This window comes from Microtus oregoni, unplaced genomic scaffold, assembly GCF_018167655.1.
Source record: "Microtus oregoni isolate MIOR12 unplaced genomic scaffold, Mior012 000011F_ref0000422, whole genome shotgun sequence".
In the NCBI taxonomy this organism is placed as follows: domain Eukaryota; kingdom Metazoa; phylum Chordata; class Mammalia; order Rodentia; family Cricetidae; genus Microtus; species Microtus oregoni.
Window position 1 is genome coordinate 21,705,108 of NW_024543070.1, and position 16,806 is coordinate 21,721,913.

The 16,806-nt window shown below is 41.1% G+C and overlaps 1 protein-coding gene across 1 annotated transcript in view; it reads right to left on the minus strand.

Moving 5' to 3' along the window:
- Ercc3 (ERCC excision repair 3, TFIIH core complex helicase subunit) overlaps positions 1–4,809 on the minus strand; it is a 30,376-nt gene extending 25,567 nt beyond the window's left edge. The window contains exons 1-4 of the mRNA XM_041660536.1: positions 4,701–4,809; positions 4,282–4,487; positions 2,117–2,353; positions 187–236 (exon numbers count right to left, since the gene is read on the minus strand). Coding sequence (XP_041516470.1) covers positions 187–236; positions 2,117–2,353; positions 4,282–4,487; positions 4,701–4,728 — 521 coding nt within the window. The 5' untranslated portion in view covers positions 4,729–4,809. The remainder of the gene's footprint in view (positions 1–186; positions 237–2,116; positions 2,354–4,281; positions 4,488–4,700) is intronic.
- Between the last annotated feature and the right edge of the window lie 11,997 nt (positions 4,810–16,806).

The window sequence follows — 16,806 nt, forward strand, 5'->3', positions numbered from 1 at the left end:
CCACGCCCAGCTAGAATTCTTGATTATCAGCTGGAAGTCAACTAGACTACAGGGTGAGGGACTCCTTTCCCTTCCCAAGTCCTCTCAATTTTCCATTTTTGTTTCAAGCAGAGCCTGAGCCCAGCCGTACCCACAGTCCTCCCTCCTCCCTGGCAGTAGAGGGCGGTACCTCACACCTCCTCTTACCTGTTGTGCTTCAGGACCAGCTTGACTTTCCCATAGCTGACAGTACACAACTGCAAGAGAGCACCAGCCAACCTCAGTCCCCAGGACGCCACGCCTCAGCACAGCCACGTGAAGAGTTGACTTGCTTAGGAAAACCCATGTGCAGTCATATCTGCCTTAAGGGAGCTGTTTTAGAGATGAAAGAAGCCCTTCCTCCTAATTCACATGCCTAGCTAAAAAGTACTGCTGTGTTTCCCGTTTTAGTTTCCCCTGCTTGTCCACAGCCCCATCCTGATCTGGAGGCTCATCCTGCCTCATCAGAACTAAAATAGCTCCCAGAAGTCATCAGGCACACAGTGAGTACTCCGCAGTACCTGCTACACAAGGTAAGCTCAAAAGGTTAGGCCTTCCCACCAGTGTTCTCATTTTCCCAACTGGGCGGGGTGGCACACGCCTTTAATCCCAGCACCTGGGAGGCAGAAGCAGATCAATCTCTGTGAGTCCAAGTCCAGGCTGATCTACAGAGGGAGTTCCAGGACAGCTAAGGGTACACAGAGAAACCCTGTCTCTTGGCAAATGAACTCAAGACCGTGAAGCTACATCCCCAATCACTTCCACCTCTATTTTTAAATTCTGAGACAAGTTCTAATAAATCCACCAGCCCGGCCTTGACCTTTCAGTTCTTGTCCCTGGACAGCGGGGACCAGAGGCAGGTGCCACCGTGCCCAGCACAATGTCCCTGGACAGCGGGGACCAGAGGCAGGTGCCACCGTGCCCAGCACAATGTCCCTGGACAGCGGGGACCACAGGCAGGTGCCACCATGCCCAGCACAATGTCCCTGGACAGCGGGGACCAGAGGCAGGTGCCACCATGCCCAGCACAATGTAAGCTTCTTGGTGACAGGGAATATAGTGTAAATCCTCTCAGGTTCCCAATCTGCTGGAAGGAATCCTGTCATTTGTGTGTTGGCAATGATGACTCGCAATCAGATTTCCAGCTGCCTTCAGACCGCCGCAGCACTGCCCCAACGCCATCATCCTGGTAGGCAGCTCCCCACCGAGACCGGACCTAGCTCTGCTGCATTCTCCTTGGGCAACCCTCTATGTCGCCACAACACGGCAGAATTCTGTGGAGTCCAAGGCTTCTCTGGGAGTGGATGCATGGTATTCTGCTTACAGACGTAAAATCCAATGTGGAGCCCTTTCAGATTCGCTAATGGTAACCAAACTACTCACCGCCCGCTTCTTTGATTTAACTGCCACTCCCCTGGAGCCCTCCTCACTTCAACATTTGAAGTTCTGACTTTCCCTAGTACAATTCATTTACCATGGGTCTTGAGTAAGTATTTAACCTTAAATGGAGCTCACTACCTAAAACACCATACAAAGATTGATTTTCTCAGAGTTCTAGATGTTCATGATGAACGGACCAGGCGCAGATGAATGAGACTGTGGCAAGGTCTCCTGACTGGTAAAGAGCCACCTTCTCTCTACAGTCCATGAAGAAGAGACTTATGACAGCTGTATGATGTCTCCTAATAAAGACAAGCATCTTCCTGATTGTGAGGTCTTACTCTTATGGCCTCATTTAGTTTTAAAAAATTCAGGTATATCGGGGTTAGAATTTCAAAAAATAAATTGTAGATATACACATACATGCATACATACATACATACTTATAAATGTGATCTCTAGCACCACCCATTCAGAGCTGGTTTTCCAAATAACCCTTGTTAGTAGACTGGACCTGAATTATTATTTCAGGGCTAGGAGCAACTCACAGGAAGCATAGCCTCAGCCAGAACCACAACTGGATCCAAAGCAGCAGCAGCTAGGCAATCAGCTACTGTGCTACCAAAGGAGATACAAGCCAGACATTTTGATGGCAATATCAGTACCTGAGCACGCCACTGCCACATTATGAAGACAGTTAGAACCGCTAGCAACTCACCTTAATAAACTGGATGATGCCATCGGGAACTCCAGTCTTACTGAGCTTTCTGAGGTACTCAGTGATGTCGCTGGTCTGCAGCCCGACACTGACAGCTGCGTAGAGGGAGTAGGCAGTTAGCTTGTATTCATGGACATGAGTAGGCCGGCACACTGGCTCTGCAATTGCCACCAGGAAGTCTTGGGCATACTTGTAAACTGGAGAGAAGGCTTCCAGAAAAATGTGGCCATCAGGAGCCTAAAAACATCAAGTAAACACAACAGGCAAGGACATTAATGGGCTGCAGAGACCACTAGGCTCTCATGTCATTATCAAAAAGGGTAGGCTGTCCACTGCTAAGATATCCTTGAAACCAGTCCTTCTGGCAACCGCAAGGGTCCTAGTACTTTAATTAGACATAGAAGAGTAGAGAGAAAAGGTTCCCAATGTTCCATACACAGAAATCTTCCCTAACTTCATAGTTTCAAATTGCCTTTTGGCTAGAATAAAAATGTGTGTAGAACATTATGTATCTTAAGTCAAGCAAACTTAGCTACCAAATGCATGCCTTCCATTAACTTGCAAAGGGGCTAAAGAGATGGCTCAGGGGGTTAGAGCATTGCTGCTCTCGCAAAGACCCAGCTCATAACAGTCTGTTAGTCCGGCTTTAGGGGATCTGACACATTCTTCTGGCTTCCTCGGGAACCAGACACACATGTGGCACACATACATGCAGGAACTCAGACATACATAAAAGTTAAAAGATCTTTTTTAAAATGAGGAAGTAAACTATTACCAACACAAACTATTCAGTGGTTGGGGAGATGGCTCGGTGGGTAAAGAGCTTGCTATGCAAGCATGAGGACCTGAGTTCATGCTTAGGTCATGCATGTGTCTGATCTACCAGGAACAGTAGTGCATGTGTATAACCGGAGCTGGTGGTTAGAGGTGGGGATAGGTGGGTGGGCACACAGGCAGAAGAAGTAGGGGAGAAGTCACAGGTCAATCAGTCTAGCCAGCAGGGAGCTGGGCAAATAGGTGATGAGTGATTGAGGAAAACGGCCTGACATCAATCTCGGCTCTAGAAGCACCCCCATGAGCATACCCACACAATGTGTGCACATATCCCCCACACAAAAGAAAGAATGCTGGAGAGGTTGTAGGGAAAAGAGAACACTCCTCCATCGCTTGTGGAAGTGCCAGCTGGTACAGCCCCTTTGGATGTCAGTGTGGCGACTGCTAAGAAAATTAGGAAACAACCTTCCTCAAGACCCAGCAATACCACATTTGGGTATATATCCAAAGGATGCTCAATCATACCACAAGGACATGTGCTCAACTATGTTCATAGCAGCTTTGATTGTCATAGCCAGAACCTGGAAACAACCTAAATGCCCCTTGATTGAAGAACGAATCAGGAAAATGTGGTAATTTACACACTGGAGTACTACACAGCAGAAAAAAAAATAACGACATCTTGAATTTCACAGGCAAATGGGTGGAGCTAAAAAACATTTTGAGTGAGGTAACCCAGACACAGAAAGACAATTATCACATGTACTCACTCATAAGTGGTTTTTAAACACAAAGCAAAGAAAGCCAGCCCACAAATCACAATCCCAGAGAATGTAGACAACAATGAGGACCCTAAGAGAGACATACATAGATCTTATCTACATGGGAAGTAGAAAAAGACAAGATCTCCTGCGTAAATTGGGAGCATGGGGACCTTGGGAGAGGGTTGAAGGGGAGGGGAGAAGCAGGGAGGGGAGCAGAGAAAAATGTAGAGCTCAATAGAAATCAATAAAAAAAAAAGAGAGAAATGCTACATTGATTGACTAACTGTATGTGGTGTAAGTTTGAGTACATGCATGCCACAGTTCCGATGTTGAAAGTCAGGGGACAACTTGCCAAAGCAGGTTCTCTTCTCCTACCATGTGGGTACTGGTACAGACTCAAGTCTCACTCTTGACAGCAAGAGCCTTTACCTGCTGAGTTATCTGGCATTCACCACTGTGTGGTGGGCTGTGGAGAAATGGAGAGCGAACGCCCAGGTCACACCAGCTGTTCCAATGTGCACGTACAGCCCCCGCTGCTTCAGAAAGCAGCATTCCTGACTCTTGAATTTTGGAGGTGTGAGAATGTCCAAGATTTAGCTGCCACCCAGACTTTTCGGCTATGCTTACCACCCAGAGGGGCCTGGAAGTATGGTCGCCTTTCAGCGGCATCTGCTGCCTGTAGTCCTTGGCTCCATACTCATCAACTTTGGTGCTGGACTCATCGACCTGTTTCCCTGCCGCTGAGGGCACCGCCTCCTGAGAGTCGTTCCCAGGCGTGTCGTCTTCGTCTTCCTCTTCCTCCTCATACTGCCTCTTTTTGGACTTCTTCTTGTCTGCGACAGAAGACACAGAAGTGAACCCAGCAAGGTTTTACAATTCCCTCCGCACTACACAGGGAACGCTAAGTTCTCCTGAGCCAGCGCTCTGCATCCCGGCATCACCCCCGGAATCCCGCAAACACCTCCCACCCGGCTCCGCAGAGCATCTCCTGGACCCAACAGACCGGAGCAAACACTGAGACAAGGACCGCTACAAAGAGTCCGTACCGCGGTCTACTCGGTCTCTTTTGCCCATAACAGTTCCTGGATCAGGGAGCCACCACTCCACACCGCGTAAATTCCTGAAGAGTAACTTTTAGAGGAACTTCCGGTCTATACCGGAAGTACAACCCCAGACCATCGGAAATCCCACCTCTGAAGCTTTGGACCGGAAGAGTCGCTACTCTGCCACAGCTAATCTAAAGTGAGCTATAACTATGTATTGTTCATCCTCCACTCATAAGTTTTGCTTTGAACCTGATGTGGTTCTAGGGGCCTTGCACTAACTTGCCCTGTAGACCAGGCTGACCCACAACTCAGAGATCTGCTTGCCCCTACCTCTCGACCTCTCTAGTGCTGTGATTCACTATGCCCTGCCTTCGCTCTGGTGTTTGTTGAGGCCGCCTCTTAGATCGCTAAGGTAGGACAGTGAACAAACCTGGATGGTTTCCTCAGGCCCCTATGAGCTGGGATTACAGGCGTGTTCCACCACACCTCGTGTCTGGAAATTAAATTCTAAACGCGAGAGGTGGGAAATACACATTGTTTTAAGAAAAATAAAATGGGCAGTGGCATTCTAAATGGAGTGGCCCTGGATAGAGGGTGTGGCCCAATTTTTTCTATACCAGAAACCAAAGAATAATCTTGGGGCCTCACCAAGGATGATACGAACAATAATAGCTCGGCAAGAAAATTCTTTTTGAGAACCCAAAGGGACTAACAAGGACACCAAGTAGTCAGTTCGCGTAGTTTTTAAAAAGTTTGGTGATTATGTCTTTTCCCCATTGACTGGGGTCAGATCGCACAGCTTTTGACAAGTGTCCAGTTTTAAAACAAGACACAAAAGAAGGGGGGAAAGGGTCGGGTCAGCTGCTTTAAGTCGTCAAATTCTGGTCAGCAGTGTCTCTCTCTCTCTGTGTGTACGCACTGAAACAATTGTAAACAGCCTGTGTGCGCTTGCAAAACAATTGTCAGCAGTCTGTGTAAGTGTGTGTGTACGTACACGTCCTACATCACATAAACCAAGTGTGGTGGCTCGTGACTGTAATCCCTACACCTGGAAGGTGGAGGCAAGAAAAGTTCAAAGAAATACTTGGCTACCTCATAGAGTATGTACATGCTACATGCTTCCAAAAATAATAGTAGAATGAATGGTCCTAGAATCGCTCTAACTAAACAAAATGATGACTGGTTTCATTCTGTGCTTATTTTGAAAGAGAAGTGGATGGGATTTGCTGACTGAGATAATATGGGAAGGGGGAGGAAGGAAAAGTAACATCCAAGACGTTTGGTTTCAGCAGCTACTAAAATGATGTATCTGAGGCAAAGTGCAGATTCGGAAGATGATTTGCAGCAAGTCAGATGTAAGTGGCAAGTCAGTTTGCTGTTCCAGAATAAAATGTCAGAGGTGGCATGATTTAAACAGCAAAACTTAGATAAGAAGGTAGAAGGGTTTGAGAAGGGGACCTGAAAGAGGCAAGGGGGAGGAAAATAAAGCATGCCATAGTATCAAAATGTTACAATGAAACCCATTATGTTAACAAAGTGAACAAGCAACCAAAAATTTAAAAGAGAGCTGGGAAGATAAGTTAGTGGGTAAAAGTACTTGAGCAGAAGCATGAAGCCTTGATGCAGGATCTTCAGAGCCTGCATAAATGGGGCAGGCGTGATGTTAGTGCAGGCATGATGTTAGATTGCTGTGGTCCTGGCACTGAGGAGCAGAGAGAGGAGAATCCTTGGGGCTTACTTGCCAGTCTCGTCAATGAGCTCTAATTAGTAAAAATTCCTGTTGCAAACTAAACAAGGTGAAGTGGGGCTGTGGCGAGATGGATCAGTGAGAAAACACTTGCGACAAAGATGTAAGGATCAGAATTTGGAGCTAAGGAAGACTCATGGAAAAGCTGAAGAGATAGCTTAATGGCCGAGAACACTTGCTGCTCTTCCAGAAGGTCTGGTTCGCTTCCCAACACCTACATGGTGGCTCACAGCCATCCCTACATCCAGTTCCATGGGATCCAAGGCTTTTTTCTCACCTCTGCAGGCACCAGTCACACATGAGGTGGACATGCATTCATACAAATAAATCTAAACAAACAAAATTCAAAAACAGGTAAGCCAAGTAAACTGCTTCTAATGATGACATGAAGGAAGCAGACAGTAGGTTCCTGGAGCAAGCCCAGTCACTGGGCTCTGAATTTAAATGAGAGACCCTGCCTCTATAGGTGAAGAGCAAAGGAGGACAGTAATAGAGGAAGACACTGGACATCAGCCTCTTGCATTAATGGGTGTATACACACACACACACACACACACACACACACACCAAGCAAGCATGGGGAAGTAAAAATCAGCAGAATTAGTGGATTTAATTCCCTTTGGTTTATACTGCTACTGAATCTATATTGAAAATGTGTTCACAGGACTGGAGAGATGGCTCAGTGGTTAAGAGCACTGATTGCTCTCCCAGAGGACCCGGGTTCAATTCCAGTACTCACATAGCAGTTCACAACTGTCTGCAACTCCAGTTCCAGGGAACCTAACGCCCATGGAAAAACACCAATGCACACAATATAAAAAAATAATTTAAAAAATGTGTCCTGTGTCTATGAGAGCAGTCTTCACAGTGGCTATTTTCCTTCTTTGTGCCTCTATCAGCTATACATTCTATGGGCTGAGCAAGGTCTCCCCCTCTGGAGTCTTCCTGATCATATCCTTGTGGGGAGGGAGAGGATCCTACATCCATTGGGAGTGTGGAAGCAAACATAGCACTGAGATCGGTCCAGATGGAGGACCTGTCTTTATACTTTCAAAGCCACTTGAGTATTATTGATCATACTGTTGGAGGAACTCAGCTGTGGCTATCAAATGCATCTAGAACAGTGAACCATAAACAGATGCTTCCAAAATTTGATTCTCCCCACTGGCCTGAGGATCAGCTATCCCACTCCAGGGTTATTCCTAGTTGAGATCTGCTTTCAGACCACCATGGACAAAGCTATCTCTCCCTACGCATTTTCCCACCTTCATCAGCCTCCTGTCTCCTGTCCCCTTCAGTTTATTAAAACCCAGCAATAGAGTTCCTCTCAGATAGCATCCAGAGTCGTACAGTGCGACAAAACTGGAATTCACTCTTCTGCTGGCCGGTCTGCCAGAGGAATCACTACCTCACCAAACCCCACAAATGGAGTTGAGACTCATGAGGGCTGTAGGACTGTCCTAAGAATAGGAATGCCTGGTTTTCACCCATCTTTCCCTTTGAAGTGGCATCTGAATCCCCTTCCCCTTCTGCTTTGACTTTTCCCCCACCTCTGAGGATTGGACTCAGGTCCCCAGGCTTGTGGGGCAAGCACCTTAACCCACTGAACTGGCTCCCCAGCCTGTTGTTTGTTTTTAATCACTGATACCCTCAGTCTGGGCCATCGTTACCTCCACAAGGATCTACTAAAGAGGCTTTATGGGCATTACAGGCTCAGACATTGAGAGTTTCTAGGTAACTGTTAGGTGTTCCAAAGAGCGAGCAAGCAAGACAGAATTTCTGTAGACACATTATGTCCAAGAACATATCTGTAGACACAAATCACAGTGGGAATAAATACCAGCTTTATTAACACTCAAAGTGCCATCATTTATGTCCATCCCATAGTCCAGAAGGTTACTGAGAGTAAGCCTCTGTACCACAATCCGTCCAAAGATGAACAGGAAAGAAAAAGTATGTCTCACTGTACTAAATATCGCAGGCCTTCATGCATGACAAATCTAAATAAAGATGTGTCAATAATACACAAATTGCCATATAAACAAAGTCATTATCACTAACAAAATATAAACATGGTTTCTTTTATATTAAATTTTTAAAAAGCTATTTACCAGCAAGAGAAAAATACATAGAAATTATAAAACTCAAGAAATTTTACACATTTTTTACAAGCACAATTTTGAATAAACAACAAACCCAAAATGTGTGTGAAATGTAGTACATACTACACTGTGTCTGGCTTCTGGTAGGTTCTAATCACATGGGTTCCTTTCAACTTAATAATCTTAGTCATAGTCAACTTCAACCATGGGCTTTATTCCTAACACAGATCATTTATAATAACACCACATATTTTAGAAGGCTTCCATTGAACACTGAATACAGAAACACTGTCAGATGGGAAACCTAATTTCCAACTCTTTTTCTGCCAGCTGCTTAAAACACACAGTATAGTATAAAGACATACCGCGTATTTTGAGATTCCTAACAAGGTAGTCAACTGTGAAGAATCACAATATGCCAATGTATTGTCTTATACACTCAGTCTAACTTTGCTCAGTAAGAGAAAAATTAAAACCTGAAAACTTGGAAATAAAGGAAATATTCAAACACAAAAGCCAGACAGGCCTAAAGTAATGGAAATATAAAAATCTTGACATGTCTTCAAGACAATTTAATTTCTTACATTTTTAACAGCTCTGAGAGGTCAAATGCCATATTTGTGGAGAGTGTGTTTTGCTGTTTAACAATCCCCCCAATCCCAAAAGAATGTTAGTTGCAAGAGTATTTTAACTGAGCTCTAAGCAAAATCTGTATCTGATTTTGGAACTACAAATGCTTAAATGGTTAAAACCAAAATTTAAAAAATAATTTTGACCAGCCAGATGAAAAATATAGTATATATATAGTAAATAATTTTTCAGAAAGCCTTTACATATATTTAATTATCATAAAGTTTTTTAAATTGTAGAAATGAAACGAAAATAAGAATTTACTAAGATATATACATGTGCCTACACACAGAAAAGGGCATTTCCAGACAAACACATATCTCTTGATACAGAATACTTTCAACCTAGGAACTGATTCAGAATACAGGATAAAATTAGAACGCAACACTGAACTCCTGAGTTCCTCGACAAAGACAGAACCACACAAGGTAACTTTGCAAAAGCAAGAAGGTCCTACTAAGTGTTGTAGCAGCGTAGTAACTGAGGGCTACATCTGGGAAGAAGTGCAAACACGAAGACAGTAGTTCAATGCACACACTCATGATCCTCAGACACTCAACAATTATTGGTCATATAAATCAGTGTACAAATTAAATGTTTGGAAAATGTGCAAAAAAGTCAACATTGATAAGAAACATAAAATATTTATACATAATTATAAACTGCCCAGTATTCAACTGAGATTAAAAACATTTGCTGAAAATAATACATTAAATATAGAGAATTTAATGGATACATTTTAAATTTACATTAAGTCAAAGGGTAAATTTACAAATTGATAATCATAGTTTGTAAGATAAAAGTTTATTTTCAAATTTATCCAAGTTTATTTACAATGAGTAAAAACAACCACATGAGATATAAGAGATGTCAGACATTAAAAGTATTTTTTGGTATTAACTTGGTTATGATATTTTAGAATGCAGGCTTAATTTAAAAATCAACAGCAATAGAAGAAATGTAAACCTTTTACTTACTAATTATCAAAAAAAAACCCAAAATTATTTGTTTTAAAGAAGTTTGGCCCACTTCCTTTTGCCCATAAGCCTTTCTGGCTTGTAGCTTCCCACCAGTCTACTCTCCTTACTACAGGTGGGAAAAAGACTCTTTGGAAAAATGAGAACCTATCAAGTACATCCTGGAGTCGAAGCATCTACTAGAGTTTAACATATAGTTACTTATCTTCCCTTCTAAGTAATGCTAATGCTAAAATCACTGATTACACAGGGTTGTTTTTTTTTTAAAGAAGTTATAAAATATACAAATAAATGAACACAAAAGTGGTTTTCAGAATAGTTATAAACTTTTCTCAACTGGCATTACAAGATTCAGAAATCCAAAGCAGGGGACAAATTCTGTAAGCTTTAAAGAACAGAGAGCAGAAGCTTCTGTATGTTCCAAAATGTCTATGGCACAAAGCAGACTTTAGTTCATAACCTACTTTTCTTCACAGCATTGTCGAAATGTCCCTTTAAGTCAAACACAAGCTCATAAATGTTAAGAGACTATAAAGAAAATAAGCCACCAATCTGAGGAATCAGATGTCAATGCAAATCTACATACATCAGTGGTCAAATGACATTAATAAGATTGGCACACATACGAACTTAAGTCTGCAGTATCTATACAGCTTCACGATAGTTTAAGGAAATTGTGCATGTCTAATGCAGACACTGAGCACCTGTCCTTCTCCTTGAAGGATCGGCATACAAAGTCTACTGGCGTCTGCTCCACCACTCATCTCCTACTCGTTTACTCATGGGCAGATTTAACAGGACTAATCATTTTGGCTATATGTGCAGGGAATACAAAAGCTTTGGTTTAAAGTGATTCTGGTAATACAGACTGAGATACAAACAAACATCATCAGGCAGAAGGACAGGAGTATTCTCTTGTTTAATGTCTTTGCTGCTAGGAAACAATACCTTATGACTAATACCTTATGACTGTCTATGAAAATACACAACACAAAAAAGCATGAAGAATTATATAAGACTGTATACAGGCAATGGATACAAGCTGTGACTCCTCCCTTGAAGCTCAACCTTGACTACACTTAGTACCTCTATCAAAAGACCTGTCTAGGTTCTCCTGAAAGCTTGTCATCTCCAGTTCTGAATGGAGAGAATGGAGAGGGAGAGAGGATGGTCCTGGCATTTCCACAGCTCCTAATGCATCCTGTCTAGTTGATGAGAGAAGTCAAAGCAACACTAAAGATGACTATGAAGTAGGAACAGTGACATCACAGCACGCCTTCCTTAGCCAACCAAAAAGAGGTATAATATTTCCTTTTAATGACTTGGTAAGCTAAGGAAGCTGGTTAGGTTAGATAATGTCTGGCAGAATTTCTATTCCAAAAAGTTCATGAAGAAATATCTAAGATTGAATATTTTCTATTTAAGAATTATATATAAGCTAATTATTATACACACAAGCACACAAATTCAATTTTCATCTACTTTTAGCAACTAAGAGCTTGGCAATTTACAATAAATACCTTTATTAAACAATCATTTGTACTAACTACTTACGGAAAATATACTGGCATGCCTACTTGAGGATGATTATTCTCACCCCAAATTAGTAGATCATACATTTTCAGTTGTTCTTCCAAGAATAGAGACAGATCTAACTGAACAACTAACTATACCTTCCTTCCTACCCCTGCCCCAGCTCCAAACACACACACACACACACACACACACACACACACACACACACACACCACGCACTTCACATAACAGTAAGCTAGAGTATTAGTCAAAATACTAAACACTAAAAAAAAAAAATATATACTAAACACTAAGGATTAGAATTTGTTGTCCCTGGATTTCTTGCTCATTGCCTCAACTTTTGTTAAAGGAGTTCTTTAGGGCAAGACAACAACCCTAGTTCTATGAAAATCATGCCAAATAATAATACACAAAAACTTGGACAGTGCCAATATGACTGAAAATCAAGTAATCAACCCAAAAATTAATTTACTATGTCTTTTAGAATGAGAATACCTTTCTGCAGTTATTTTAGGACTTCACATATAGTGGAGATTGCAATCAGATAAATGCTGCTGTTTCTCTCCTAACTTTTTTAAAGGAGGTAGAAAGGGTAAGAGTAAGAAATAAGCATTAGGAAACACATAAGGAGCAACACACAGCCTAAGGCCAAATAAACTCTTGAGGCCTAGAGATTTTGGAAAACTTCATTTTGTTAGGTAATTTCGATTACACATATAAAATAAAATTAAGGCATACAGAGAAAAAGGCACTACTAAAAATTAACAAATTGCTTTTCATTGAAGTATAACCAGTGTTAAAGTTAAATAAATATGAATGTTACATCTAAAAGTAAATGCCAAACTTAATGATAAAACAACAGGGTCGCAAAAAAAAATCTGATCTAGCATAATAAACACTTGGCATGAGTTCAACCTCTATCAAATATTTTGGATATTTCAACACCCCAAAATAAAGTTTGGGTTTTTTCCCCCTTAAAACCAAATTAAAACTGTAACAACAGCAGGGTCAGGGAGAACCCCAATACAGTGTGGTAAGGAATAAATATCCCATTGTGGTGGAACAGTCTGGGTTTGTGTTGTGTAGTAAGAACAGGTGCTGACAAAAAGGTTGTCTAACCTGGGATGTGGGGATAGTTTTACTCTAATCCTTCTTGTTAATATCTTTGGAGTCTACAATAGCCAACAATTACCCAAACAATTTCTTCCTTATTATTCCATATAAAAATGCTAGCATTTTAAACGTCACTGCTAAACTTTCAGAGTTAGGGTATGCCATAAACTGTCTGCCCATACTCATCCTCGACTGTAACTTCCTGAAGGATATTAATTTAATATGACATAACACATCACAATTATTGAGGAAAAAATGAAAAAATTGACCCTATTTTTTTAAGAAATGGACAAAGCTGGGTACAGTGGCACATGCCTGTTTTCCCAGCACCTGGAGGTGGAGGCAGAGCATTGAAGTTCCAGGCCAGCCTGGAACCACATAGTGAGGACCCTGACTTCAAAAACAAATTAAAATAAGACATATTTGTACACCTGGTTCACTCCAGCTGAATTTATATAAAAGTTCTCAGACCCCAAATAAAACCTTTGGCATGAACTGTGCCATTAGCCAAGGAGTCTGCATCATGCTGGGTCACCTGCCAATCTATTCAGGTTTGATTTTATTTTCTTAGCGATTTCACGTATTTTATAGCAACCCTATTTCAGAAACAGTACAGATCAGACCTGAACGATGTCAGAACTTAGTAGCAGAAAGCTACTCTAAAGATGTATCTTTACTTTTATGTAATTTCTATTGGGAACAAGGTAAGACTCAAATGAAAGTCAATTCAGTTTAATCTGGAATGAAAGCTTTAATTTCTTTTATAGTCCAGCATGTGCATGAATATTTGACTTCTCACATGTAGATTGTGCCTCTTAATACTTTCTAAGGCAATAGTTATAGATGTTTCTAAAGTTAGAGATATATTTTTGTAAACAAGGAAAAGTGCTGAAATTGTTCAAGGCATTCATTCTGAAAACCTCAAAGTACGTAAAACTTCAATACATTTAAATACCAATCCATCCAAAATTGTGTTTGTTATGTTTTCCAACTCTTTTATTCAACTACTTTTGTTTACACTGCAAAATGTCTTCCACTTGACTCAGTCCTGTCATGCCACTTGAATCTCTCAGGTCTACGCAGAAGGTGCTTCCTGGGAGCACACCTGACGCTGCTAGTGGATCTGGTCCAGCACCGCAAGTCTGCTACTGGCAATGCAGAATGCATTTAAAGGCACAAAGTCAGCAGTCTGGCCATTTTCCAGCCACAAAGAAACATTGCCGTACCAAAGAATCAGTTGTACATTAAAAACACAAAACAGATTTAGGCAGGAAAAAAATGGAGTGTAATATTTTACTTCCTTTGACAAAACTGTTTCCTTTCAAAAAAATTCTTTTTTTAAAAAATTTACTATTGCCGGGCGGTGGTGGCGCACGCCTTTAATCCCAGCACTTGGGAGGCAGAGGCAGGTGGATCTCTGTGAGTTCGCGACCAGCCTGGTCTACAAGAGCTAGTTCCAGGACAAGCTCCAAAACCACAGAGAAACCCTGTCTCGAAAAACCAAAAAAAAAAAAAAAAATTTACTATTGACCTTCCATGTCCCATACCCCTATCATCTACTTCGAGCTTTTTGGCTCTAGCAGGGTTTGCTTTTACACACAAACACACACACACCCACACAAACACACACACGGAGCATTTGCTTTTATACACACACAACTGTGTGTGTGTCTGTACTTTTATACATATGTATGTGTATACACACACATACATGTATATATGTGTGTGTGTATAAACTTTCATTGTGTTTTTGGTACCTTCATAACTGGTCTGAAATAAATTCACATCATATTCCATATAATAACTCTGTAAACTATTAGTCTATTTTTTAAGTCTTTATAATTTTATTTTTCTTATAAAGCAAAAGTATTCTGATACAACTATTTACTATTGAATTTAGAAAAGAAATAGAAGACTGTAAAAAAGCTAACAATTGCTTTGATTTCCAGTGTGCAGGTATCTTTTTGAAGAGTGTTTGTCTCTCTTCTGTACTGCACATTACCCTGATGGACCAAAAATGAGCCAAAGGGAAATCACAACCAGACCAGAGACAAAGAAACAACAATACAAACAAACAAAATAAAACCCCAGCAATCCAGGTACCATGACTTTGCTCAAGTAGAAAAGATGTCCTCACTCCTAAGAGATAAAGAAATTACCACACACCCACACATTAGGTTTGCTGAAGTGGGAGGCACCTGACGTTTAATCTTTGTAAGGGCTTCCTTTGCTTTACAGTGTGCAGGAGAAGTGTTAACTAGTATTTTCTGCCTTGACTCTTACACTACTTCAAATTTCAAAAATTATTACAGGGTATGCCCGATAGGCTCTTGATACATTAATGCCAGATCTACATAACTTCAAAAGCAAAGTACTTAAAAGGTATCTAAATGAACATAATAACAACAACAATGAAATCAGAATCTTTGTCTCTTCTGATGAAAAGAATGCCATTCAGGGTCTCCTGGACGAGTGTTAGCGTCTAGACTTTGGAAAATAAACTACTTAGCACTTGGTTTAATACGCTGAAATATTTAGAAGTGGCCAAATTACTGACACCTTCATGTTTTTTAAATCTCATAATTCTACTAGACAGCGGGATCCTCTCCAGCTCAGTCTTTCTATTTAATGGCATGGCTCTAATAGGGGCTTACACTGGAAATACCTGGCAGTGTTTTAATCTTCCCACTGCTAGTAAACACTTTGTTTTGGTGTACTTTTCTGGGCCTAGAAGGATGAACTGACTTTTAGGAAAGAATATACAGAGATGCTAAATTCAAAAGGTTCAATACTCGAATTCATTATTTCTAAAGTGAGAGTTAGTGATTCAAGTGCAATCAGCAGCTGTCAAAGGACCATCTGTTATCTGCTGTGATGAGGCTGTTCATCCCTGATTCTTTTGACCCTCATTTGCCCTACATCTTTCCTCTGAAATGTTTTGACTGATTTGTGAATGGCTGCTTTCAGCATATAACTGGGATTTTATTCTAGGCACTTATGCCATCTGTGGCAGAATCATTTCTGAGAAGGGAGTCCTTGTATACTACAGTCTGTTTAGCAGCACCCCAACCCCTGCCCACCAGGTAGTACCTTGCCAAATGCCCAGTGAAGTGAAATGACTCCCCACCACTGCCCTCAGTGTTACCTGATGTTTGCTCTTCTGAGGTGCCTCTGGCTTAGCACTCTGTGATCACAAGAACAAGGGTTTTATTTCATAACAGGAGCTTTAACAGATGGGTATTTGAGCTAAAGACTGCAAATATGGGAAACCAGGGACTTGAAATAGAAAGATATGAGACACAATTTTTATTATTTCTCAGTTCCCTTCATTTTGGGAACTTTCCTCTCAAGTAAACAATGTTTAAAATATACTGAATGACACTTGGTTGTTTTTCCATTATTCCTACTGTGGCAAATGTGGTCTTGTCTACTGCTCAGACGTTTAATGAGCAGTCGTCTGTGTTTTAGTTGAATTTAGTCGTTGGCTGCACGTAACCTGCTTTCAAATACAACAGTATTTTTAAGCAAGAAGCTATCTCTCAAGGTTTATAGATTCCAGCAACATGGATCTACTATAGTGTATTTGGCTATCATACTGCCTAGGATTAACAAACATACCTCTTAGAGATTCTCATCTTCTAGTCAAGATTCCTACTGAGCAAAAGAGCTTGATAGACGGAGGTTAGGCTCTAAAGAATACAGATATAAGAAGGAACCTATATTCTTTAAGTTGAGTACCTACCTAAACCCAAGTTTAGGCTCAACCCCACAAATAAGGATCTATTTAAATACTATCACTAAAAACTACAAATTGTACATCACTTTCTTCTCTTGTCTCCCATGTCAGTGATACAGGGCAAGACTACAATCTTTATATATTCCAAATGATTTGTTTGTACTAAAAAGAGCAACTATGTACTAAAGTGCTTTATATCTCTGAACCACATCAGTACATTATAAAAATTTTAAAAAAAACTTTCAAGTTCTTGTAAAGAAAAAGA